Source organism: Atta colombica, unplaced genomic scaffold (assembly GCF_001594045.1).
Source record: "Atta colombica isolate Treedump-2 unplaced genomic scaffold, Acol1.0 scaffold141, whole genome shotgun sequence".
NCBI lineage: Eukaryota > Metazoa > Arthropoda > Insecta > Hymenoptera > Formicidae > Atta > Atta colombica.
In genome coordinates, this window is record NW_017259230.1 from 467,675 (window position 1) to 479,541 (window position 11,867).

At 45.1% G+C, this 11,867-nt stretch overlaps 1 protein-coding gene across 1 annotated transcript; it reads right to left on the minus strand.

Annotated features, from left to right (window-relative positions):
* Window positions 1–6,805: 6,805 nt before the first annotated feature.
* Window positions 6,806–11,817, minus strand: LOC108684986 (toll-like receptor 7). The gene has a single exon (XM_018189567.1). The coding sequence runs from the start codon at window positions 11,796–11,798 to the stop codon at window positions 7,413–7,415; it is 4,386 nt and encodes a 1,461-aa protein (XP_018045056.1). The 5' UTR covers window positions 11,799–11,817; the 3' UTR covers window positions 6,806–7,412.
* Window positions 11,818–11,867: the final 50 nt, after the last annotated feature.

An 11,867-nucleotide genomic window follows, 5' to 3' on the forward strand; every position in this document is an offset into this window, starting at 1 on the left:
TATATATATATATATATGATGTATACAATATTAATAAGTAGGTACTCGAAAAGCGCGTAATCTTCTAATGAAATTCCTCATTTTTAGCTCATTGTAAATTCGATATCAACGATTGTTGGCAAAATAAAATGTATAATATTGTGCCCAAAAGAATTGCATAATATGTACGATATACATATTTATCGTTAAGTACTTAAGAAATGCGGAAGTTGGAGGTGCAAAATCGTTCTTGCATATGAATTGACTTTAATTTCGAGATACAAAAGCGCGATACTGAAACGAGAAAGAGTTTCTGCTCCGACATATCAAACCAGTCAGCAGAGATGAAAGCTTGACTAGAATAAGATAAAAATACATGGGGATCGTGACCTAAAATTTGCTTCGCACAATGAATTAACTCACGACAAATTATTACGTTAAATTACATATCTCTCTCGTCCACTCTCTCTTTTCTTTTTGTGAGAAAAATGCGATCGACTCATGACGCCCATGCCGGCGACGACCCCTCGGGTTTGTATACCTTCGTATGCGTGGTTCTTATCCAGACGGTTCGCGCGACTGATTAATTGTAAAGGGCCATCGACGATGGCCAGGTTAGCCGAGCGAACGATTAAACGAACGAAGATGTACGAGAGAGGTAGGTACACTTTCCGTGCCGCGCAAACGATCGTAGTGTTTATTGAAGGAGTTAGATGTCCAATTTCTATCAATGCACTTTAATTTTAATCTCGATTTAATTAATTCTTCATCTATCTTCTTTTTTTAGTTCTAAGAATAAAAAACAGGTTCAAGAGTAAATTGAACCGAAATGGAAGTTAATCTATACATTAGTAGAAACGAGCTTGGTAGAGAAGAATTAGGATTTGAAAGAGCATTCTCGCGATAAGGATGAGGAGAGTTTGTCGACAATCGTCTTATTGGAATAAGGGTAGACAGTATAATCTTTTAACAGACTTGGAAAAGGCTTCAGGATTTACCGCTCTTCGCGGTTTTCTGCGGGGACATGCTCTTAAAACTGTTCGCCGACGTCGCTACCGACGCCGACGCCGTTACCGACGCCGAGGGAAGCGTGCAAGATAGGCTTGCGTGCAGACACGTGGTGTGCACGCTCTATCCACCTCGGGGTAGCCCCGTAACGGTGTGTCATAGTAGCTCATGGTATCGTTAAAAGGGCGAACGGGAGAAATGGTAGAAGGAGGAAAGATCAGTCACAGATGAACGAAGAGAGGCAAATTTATTATGGGAAAACGAAAGAGAGATGGATGAAGGGAATGAAAAAAAAAAAAGGAAGGGAAAAACGAGGCTGCGACAGTGACGACGGTGTGTGGTGGCAGTTTTCGTGAAATTACCGGGTACACATTTAAACGGACGAGTTGCGAGTGCGGATACGCCAAGTGGGAGAGAGAGGGTAAAAGGGGGATGCAACTTGACGTGTGCACGGCGTGCGGAGGCGAAAAGAGAGCGGGTGGGGGAGGAAAGCACTGGAGGGCGACTATGTTGCATGCGTGCAAGGCGAGCTAGCGCGATGGCGCAGGTGGCAGGAACATGCGGGACAACAGGGGGCAGGAAAAGGGAGGCAGGAAGGTATCACGAGAACGGGGCACGCGGGGCAACGAGTCGCGCGCTAAAGTTCTCTCTCTGCAAACATGGCAGTCGTCACGCAAGTCACAAAACCCGCCAACGATATCTCGATCGACTTTGCCTCGCTACGGGAAAACGACATTCGTATGTGTATACACATACATGTATATATCTGCTTGCGAGACCGTAGCGCGTTACACGCAAGCGAGTCCGCGAGCGAACGGAGCCCTGACGTCGTTCAGTCGTTGCTTATTCGAGCGTGTTAGGAATGGACGAGGATTTTAACGCGCGCGCGCGTAGGTAGATAGGTAGGTACGCAAAGTTTTTTAACCTGCCTCTTTTCGTGTCCTTCCTTTTTTTTTCGCCCTTTTGCTTTGCCCAGCTTTAAGCGGGTGAGCTCGTAAAAAAACGATCTAACTGGCACGATGCGGCGCACCTTGAGAGAATTGGAACCAGATCTCTCATGGATCGTGCCTGGTGCTGCAATCGAGGTGGCGGTAGAGGTGCAGCGATCGAGCTGGCGAGGGAATTGAAAATGAATTCGGCTATCTCGAGTCTTTATCGGGAGCACGAGACCTAACGTCCGGTTTACACGGCCGAAAGGTTTACACGTCGAGACAACTTGCTCAGCTATTTCGATTAGCCGTTTGAATAAGGGTAAACGAGTGATTCTCGTTACCTCCTTCGACGGGACAGTGATAGCGGAGGTGAGCGACTAGGTTGTTGCACGACTCGCGCTTTGCCTACCACTACTTCGTGTACTTGCGGCGTTAACTGTCTTCCCACCCACGACATTCTGTGTAATACGTAGTATAACTGTCGCGAACGTAAACCACTGTTAACTATGAAGCTCATAAACGGGATATTATTGCGTGCGATATTTCGTTTCGTTAGCATTAAGAAGACCTCTTGGTACTCGCGTAAACGCATTAAGCATAATCAGAAATAAAAAATCTTTTAGTTATCGTTTCTTTTTCAATTATCTCATACCGTTTATATATTATCCAAAATGTTCAGAACCGCTTAGAATGCAGATTTCAAGTGGAAAAAAAGGAGACAAGTTTATTTAACTAAATAAAGTCGATTTCTTCAAAGGACAGATGGCATCTTCTTGAACCGACGAGACCTGTCGTCAATTACGCTACTGAAATCAGTTGCCCGTCAAGGCCGGCGAGCGCTGTACAGTGAGCTTTGAATAGTGTTTTGCAAGAACGACCCAAATAACGAACTTGACGCCAACGCATGACACCCACCTTTTCTTAAGGTGCCCAGTGAAAGGTGTTCCCGCGAATCTCGAGGACGCTCAAGCATATTATCGCGAGTTCTCCTTTTCTCGCGTTAAATCGAAATCACATTGACATTATTATTCGCGCAATTATCGTTCACGTGGTAAAAATCAGACTGAGAAAACCTTCAGAAAATTATTTTAAACGACATTAATTTTTATCAAAGCAAAGAAGAAATAACATTTGTCGCGTTCTTATTGAGTTAGAGCTCTACTTTCTTAATCGTTTATGAATACATTTTATTACGTAACGAAAGTCTCCGTAATTCGGTGAATATTGTACGCATTTTGAATTTACTATGCAACAGAATATATCGTATGAAGATAAAGAATGAAAACGTTATCAGTAACTTAACAAATATTTACGCTTGTCTGTACTTGATATACGGAATATAATATGTAACTATTAATTAAAGGACAGCAGACAGTACCGGAAGGGAATTTATCTCTCTGCGAGAGATAATTCCGGACTGGAATAATTTTAACTTGTAGTCGCAAAGTGTTGGAGCAAAGTGTTTGCGAACTATGCGCGAATTATGTGGATTTCTGTTCCACAACGCGGATCCGTTAACGGGAAGGAAAAGGGAGAGGCGGGGAAGATCAGCGGGCGTTGTCGGATACAATGAGAGCCTATCGCGAGAGATGACGGCGGATGGAAATCGGGATGTCGAGATATACCGCAAGGAGATCGCAAGGATCATAGCGGCGATCCTACACGCCTAGATTCGATCGCGGCACGGCGGTCAGCGGCTCTACGCGCTGCAAATAATTACAGCCGTCCTTACATTCCATAGCAAGGCGGGCAAACTGGTTCCGAGCGCGGCCACTTGTGCTAGAATACGGAGAGACTTGTGTGGAGAGGAAACCATATTTCTTTAAAGTAACATACGCGCCTTTTTCAGCCTTGTGCGTCGTCCTGCGTGGCGCAACTCTGCGACAATGATCGCGATTTGTATTTGAGCTATGCGGGAGCTTCAATAATAAATAATTATACACGACACATAAAGAATACTATTCGCGTACCAAGTATATATGTATGTTTTCGTTGGACATTAGCGTTAAAGAATAATCAATGATGTGTATGATATGAAATAAATAAATTTGGCATTTTCGGTCAATGGACGGACCAATCTAATATTGATTTGAGAGCTATAAACATTGCCATTGAATCTAGAACCATTCATTAGTAAATTAATATTTTCCTTCAGGACTTAAAGATAGAAGTTTTTTTTTTATTTTTAAACGTTTAATAATTACATATCGAATTATGGCTGGATTGTACCACCTTTGGTAAACCTTTCAGTTCAGCTCACTGTCTTTCTCTCTTACTCTTTTGTTTATCTAATTGTTTATCTAATTTATAAATTATCACATAGTTTATTCAAAGCTGGGACAACCAGATTCTATATTTATTAATAATCGCCAATGTCCTTTCAGAAGCAGAACGAAGTTGAAATATAATACAAGTATATTTAATTTGAAATTAGTCAAAGAAAGATGCATCAAGCTTAATCCAGGCTATTAATCATTCCGAGTCTTTGAATTGTCGATATTAAGACTTTCTATCGTAGCAAGTTTCGTCAGAAGAACATCGATCCCGCGATAATCCATTTCATGTTCGTCTCAAGGAGAAAAATCTGAGTAAAAAGAGACATCCCGTTTTTTAAATTCAGTAAGATTCGAATTACGGAATTGCGGAATTGCGAATCATCACACGGCGCTTAAATGCTACACGCGCGCGAGACATTTCTGCTGTTTACACTTGGTCGCGGAAAGATTTCGCAAACAACAGAAACATACATCGTCTCCGCGCAGGTACGGGTCGTGGTGCGGTGACGGTCGTAGGCGCATTAATAATGTAAGTGTGCAGATGGTGTGCAGTGAGTGCGCGGCGCCGCTGACTAGGATCAATGTTCCGTTCGCGGTCTATATAGCCGGCACACGGCCGCGCGCCGCGATATATAGGTAACAACAAAGAGGGAGAGAGAGATAGAGAGAGAGAGAGAGAGAGAGAGAGAAGAGAGAAAGCCGGGGCTATGTGGGAAACAACACGGTTGCACACACCCCGCTCGCTCACTCGCTCTCTCCCGCTCTCTCCCTCTCTCTTCCTCTGCACACGCTCGGATAATGCATTTGCGCGAATATTTTAACCAATCGTAGCGCGAAATTACCATATGGAAATAAGTTCTCTTTCTCTGTCTCTCGTTCTCTCAATCGATCTGAATTTCGCCGCAACTCACGTTCGCGGAGAAAAAACGACTCCTCCAACTTGCGCCACCAAAGGAAAGAAAGAGATTCCCCTTCTCCGTATTCAAGAGAACACGTGCTCCTCGAGTTCTCGCTTTTAAGCTCGCCTGCTTATGGAACTGTACTTATATTATTTCGGCACCTCTCAAGAAAAACCCATCTTCAAAAATTCTATAATTTGAAGATCTAATTTCATGTGTCAAGTAAAAATACATCGTGAATTATAATAAAAAAGAAAAAAGTGTTATATTGCCCTGATCTCATATTATGACTACGTATCGGCGAATACAATTAGTCTGTAACTATTTTCTCATTTTTTAAGCGTCTTTTTGTTTTAGACATAACAATTAATGTCGTCACATCATTAATAAGAAATTCTCAGTTAGTGTCGTGGCAAGCGATATTAATGTGAATATAAATTTATCATCACCTTCATATATCTTGTACATATATTCTCCGTTTATATATTTACCCTCTTTATGAAATATATATGACATTGTTTATAATTTCTACGTTACGACGTGCCAAATTGTAATAGTGTAATAGAATTTTTTCCTTCAAATGCATTCCGTAGTAAATTAAGAAATCTTCAAAATGGACTTCGATGATAATCGCTGCCAGAATTAAGATATCAAGGCGTATATTGTGAAGATAAGTAGTAACATATTTTATAAATTTATTCACATGATTTAAATAAATCAAAAAGTATACAGTTAAGTCTCACGTCACATGCGCAAACGCTCGCATGGTTTGCTTCTCGCCGGATCGCGCGGGCGCATGTCTCACGCTTTTGTTTCTCTCACTCTTCGATTCTTACCTTCTCTTTTACGCGGCGAACTGTATCTTACACGAGGCGCGGCGATAAAGAGTGTATATCCGATATACATATTTACATATCGTACAATCATCTTACCTCTTTCTTCTCTCTCTCTCTCTCTCATTTACTCACTCACTCACTCACTCATGCTATCTTGTTGTTCTTTCTCCCCTGCGGACATATAAAATTACAAAAAATCATCTACCTAGTCTCGAAAGTTTCAGAGTCAAAGCTAGCATCATGATTCTATTATGCGGCGAGGACGTTGAAATGCGACATGTGTCAGTTACATGTATATATATGTACAATGTACATACGTACACGAACGCAAATTGCGTAGTAGAGAACGTTATTTACATGGATTCGTCGTAAATAGGAGGTATTTACACGAGGGTGAAATCGCCGCTACGAAAGAGACGGCCTGACAATCCGCGCGTGATCGCGCGGACTTTGAGATCTTTGGGTGCTAAAAAGCATCTGAGGTAAACGGGATTCACAGAGGTGCACAGAGAATCTCAGAACCTTTGATTTTAATAAATAGTTGAATCTTATATGAATTTCGAGTCAAGATTATTTAAGGAAATTACAAGCTAATTTTGATATTCAATCTTTAATAGAGTTCATCTAAAGGAAGTTTTTTGAAATAAAAAAAAAAGGAGAATATAGAAAAGAATAGTTCTTACTATGAAGTATCTTAACTAGATAAACTTAACTAGTTAAACCAAAAAAAATTAAATATTTTTGTATTTTGCGCTTTTGAAGCTTAATTCCCGCGTTCAGAACTCACAAATAATAATTACAAAAGTGCAAATAAAAAATTATTGCAAAGTTTTGTTCATACATTTTTATAAAAAAAAAGTCAATTTTATGTATAAACGAGATTCGGGGACACTCTGTATACTTGAACAAAATATTCGCACAAAACGCTGTTACGAAATATTTATATCAAGAATGTGCAATGTGCAATCCTGACAATAAGGGAATAGGCCGAAAGACTTATTACATTAAGCTTATTACATAAGCATACAGAGTAAAGGAAGATTCAAAGTCAAGAATAAATATAACAAAAATAGAGGAGAAAAAGAGATAAAAACAAGAAATAAAGAAATGTCAAGTTCCAACAACATAAAAAAATCGAAATTTTCATTGAGCAAAAAAGAAAATCGGCGCAATCATTATCGCAATAGACATCCCCAAAGTCTCTTTGAGTCTCAAAGAGATAATTATGATATGCGAATTCTCTGTCCTTCGTCCTTTACGACGATGTCCCTGAACTATGTACACATATTTCGCAGGGGTTTGTGACTCGGCACGCGCGCAATGTTTTCGAAAATTCACAATCTGTCGATCGCGCGTCACGTGGACAAGACTCAGCACAACCTTTTCAGAACGACGACCGTGGCTCGTCGTTATTGTAGTCGGATCGACAGTATGATAGTCCCATGAGTCCCATACGGGGATACCGGGATCGGTCGCAGGGAGCTAAACCAGGTAGGCTTGTCCAGAAGTGGGCGGGGGCGGTGGTGGTGGTGGTTGCTGCTGCCTCCAGGCAGTCCTCTCAAGGGTGGAGTAGTCCGAGTCGATGGACGAGTAGATGTGCTCGGACAGCGGTCTCCTGTGGTCCTCGCCAATGCCGCAGTTGGCGGTGTTGGTGGTGGCGACAGTGGTCGTGATGAGATTACTAGCTGGTACCGCGTCCCGGTAGGCGTGATTGACGGTTAACCTGGGTTGCGCCGGTGACGACGAAGGTGGTGGTAACTGCGGCTGCTGTTGTTGCTGTGGCAACATGGAGGGAAGCGGGGCACCGCCACACGAATAAGCGGGCGGCGCGTGTTGCAGCATCAACGCTGACGAGGCATCCTTGAAGAGCGCAGCACGTTGACCGCCACGCAACGTCGACATCCCGGTTTTCTCGAGATTACCGACACCACCATCCAGTGTGTAGGTGTTGATGTTGCGTTTGTATACCAACGGTGAGGATTTGCTCTCGACGGATACATCGCCGACGGCTGTAGTGGTGGTAGTGGTACTAGTAGCAATGATTGCAGTTGTCGTGGACGATGGTATAGCGTACCTTAACCGTTCCCAGAACCTCTTCTCGCCCCATGTAAGAATGAGCGCTGCCGTTCTCAAATAGGGCCGCAGTTCGGGATCGCGTTCAACCTCGGTACTAATATTGCCAGCTTGGATGACGATCAGCTGGGAGGCACGACCGCGCAATGCTTCGTGCAGCGCTGCGCGAAACTCGAAACGCGACCATTCAGTTTGAAGGAAATCACGGGTAAGCACAATTAGCACGCGTCGAGATGCGTCCACTGCCTCGAGGACGGCTGGTGCGGGTGCAGAAGCGCGCAACACGCAAGGCAAATCCCGGTGATGGAGGCAGAGTCTCAGCCCAGCCGCACCGTGTTCCAGTTCGACTGCCAATGAGTGCAAGACGAAGTCCTCATCATTTGGACTGTAACATACGTAACAATCATAGAGGCGATCGCGATCGGCGTCGCAGCAGCCTGCAGCCATCGCGGCTGCAGGACCCATGCTCGTCGTCGTTACGGCTTTGCCCGGTTTCGTGCGCAAGAATCTCAGTCCATATTTGGAATAGGCCCAGGCGCCGACCGGTTCGCGAAACACGAAAGCGAGTACTATAATCACCAGCAAAACAATGATGGCTGAGAGAGTGGCAGCTACTAACGGTAAATAGTCCGATACCATGATACTCTCAATGACGCCACCTTGAGCGAAATAATCCGAACAGGCGGTCTCGTTGACATTCAAACGACGTCGATAAGATGGTCTGGCGTCGCCGCCGTAATAACACCATACATCGCCAGCGTCAATAACTTTGTGCGCATTGTCTGACACCCAAGAAGACAGTTCCTGCAGAAATTTGCAGCGGCACGACCATGGGTTGCCGCCTAGCGATAACTCGACCAATCGAGCGTTCAAAGTGACTTGCCACACTGGAAAGGTTACCAACCGATTGCCATGCAATCTAAGAATCTCAAGCGATCGCAACGGCAAAAACGTAAGGTTGCCAATGAAGCCAATCATATTGTTCTGTAGATAGAGCTCGCGCAAATGCGATAATCGCTCAAACTCGAAGCCCTTGAGTTCACGTATACGATTGTCTTCGAGATGTAGAATTTGCAGATTGTTGAGGCCGTTGAAGGTGCGATTCTGGATGGATTCAATGCCACTGGCATTTACATATAACACGCGCATGTTCTTACGGCCGATAAACACGTGATTCTGCAACTCTCGTAACACGTTGCCATCCAGATAGACTTCGGTGGCATCCATCGGTATCCTACGCGGAATTTCTTCGACTCCAAGACCTGAGCAATCGACTGCATTCGTATTCCATGTACGATCATTGTAACACTTGCAACCTGCTGGACAGGTCATTTCGCAATCACAGGCGTCAAAATCACAACAATGACAGAGGGCAAAACAATGCGCCTCGTAGCGGCAGAGGAACTGTTCCGAGCGTGCAGTCGAGGCTGGGACGATAGCGACTCCCCGCGGGCCAGAGGTACGGCACATCGCATTGTCAAGATCCATGACACGCGGATATTCCCTTGTCGAAGTTTGGTTATTGATGGCCGGCAACCAGTCCATCGAGCAATTGCAGTTGAAGGGATTGCCACCGATGTAAAACTCTGGCAGCGGTTTATTCTCCGGTACTTTGGTCAGCAGTAGCGATGTTAACTCCATCGTCTCGATCATGTTCGCATACATATCAACCCGAGTGAGATTCACTTTGTCGGCGAATGTGTTCGGTCGTACGGTGCTGATGTAGTTGTTGTTGATGAATAATAGCTCTACGCTATCTGGCACAGACAACGGCGAGAGTTCAGTGATGCGATTGTGACTAGCGTCCAAAGTCTTCACTTTAGAATTGCGAATTTTATAATAATTGCCAAGACTTTCGATAAAATTTCCGTGAATGTCGAGCCACTTAAGATTAACCGGTATAAAGGCATAATCGAACCACTCTATGTGATTTTCCGATAAATTCAGTAACAGAAGGCTAGTGATGCTGGTGAATACACCGTTGATTTCCGACAGAAAGTTGCCATCCAAACGGATAGCTTCCAATTTGATATTACGTTCGAACGCGTGCCTTTCCACGTGTTGCACTTTGTTCCGAGCCAGATTGAGGATTTGGAGATTCGGCAAGTCCCAGAGCATACCGTGAGTCAGATTACCGATGTCGTTGCCGATTAGACGTAGACCAGTGAGTTGATGAAGGTTACGGAAGGAACCGTTGTGAAACTCGCTGATCCGGTTCTCACCCAGGTCAAGGGTCTTGAGGAAGGCGAGGTCGCGTAATGCGTCCGGCACTGCAGTAAGCTCGTTACCGCTGAGATCCAGTTCCTTGAGATCGGAACAATTGCGAAACGCCATCGTGTCGATATTCGAAATTGAATTCCCGGACATAGTCAGGCGATTTAGTACAAATAGACCGTTAAATAGCTGTGCTCCTATAGTATGGAGCTTGTTGTCAGAGAGTTCGAGTGTATGAAGATTGTAGAGCGGCAAAAAAGCGTTACTTTCTATACGGTCAATAGAGTTATTGCGTAGGTCGAGGATCTGTAGAAAGAACAAGTCCTTAAACATGCGAGCATCGATATGTGTCAGCTGGTTGTATGAAAGATCAAGCACAATCAGGCGAATCAAACCGAGGAAAGTAGTTTCGTCGACACGATCGCTGCCAAGGCGGTTGTTGGCGAGATTCAGCACTAGCAGCTGCTCCAGCTGGGTGAACACGCCCCGTGGCAAATCACGTAGGCCGTTGTACGCCAGGTGTATCTCCCGTAGGTCGCGCGTAGTTTTGAACAAATCCTCGGGCAGCGAATCCAGAGAGTTGTGGCTAACGTTAAATGTACGCAGCACAGTGAGTCCTTGTAAGGCATTTTTGCCGATCTCGGTGATCGCATTGCGCTGCAGATGTAGCTCTTGCAATTGCCGCAGGCTCACCAGCGGTCCGTCATCAAACAGTTGCCGTAATTCATTGCGTGATAGATCCAGAATCCTGATATCGGCGCGACAGGATCCGTCGTTAATCTCAGCACGCACTGTTAGACCGATATCATCGACGTCGCGGATACGATTGCCAGTGAGATTGAGAGTCTGCAAATTGTCGAGCTCGCAAAGCAGTTTGGGCGGCAGCGCGAGTACATTGCTCTCGACGATCTCCAGAGTATGAAGCTCGCGGAGACCTCGGAGCGAACTCGGCGCGAACTCCAGATATCTGGCAGCACCCCAAGCAGCATTGAACGTCTGCACGACGAGCCGCTTAAGATCCGGTAATGGCAAAAACGCATCCTCTGGAATACGTAACACTTTGCAGCCGTGCACGTGCAATTCATGCAGACCGGCCAGCCGCTGCCAACTTTGCGCGTTCAAGCTGCTCTCAAAGTGGTGTACATCGCTGCAGCGAATCCGTAGTTTAAGTGCGCCATCAAGGGACGGCGCCAGGGTGACGATCGCCGTAGGATCTAGCACCCGAAGGGCGCAATCCGCTGAACGGGTGTCGTTGCCAGCCTCGTTAGTCCACCGGCAGGCGGCCGCGGCGGGACCAGGATGCGTCGACACCAGCAACAATAGCAATAGTGTTGTCGCGAACAGGCGATTGAACGGGGTAGCTACATTGACCGTTGTCGCTGTTGATGTCGACGTCGATGACAATGTAGTTGAGGATATTGCCGATGATGTTGTCCACGATGATGTTGTCCACGGTGATGATGTCCACAGTGGTGTTGTCCACAATGATGTCGTCAACGACGTCGTCAACGACATCGTCGTCGCCGCCGTTGCCGTCGTCACAACGACATCACTTCTCACCGTCGTCATATCACGTCGCATTTCTACGAAGAGCAGCCTATTCCTTTTGCTCTCGACGTCCTCGTCGAGTCGCACGTCGGGGCAACGACG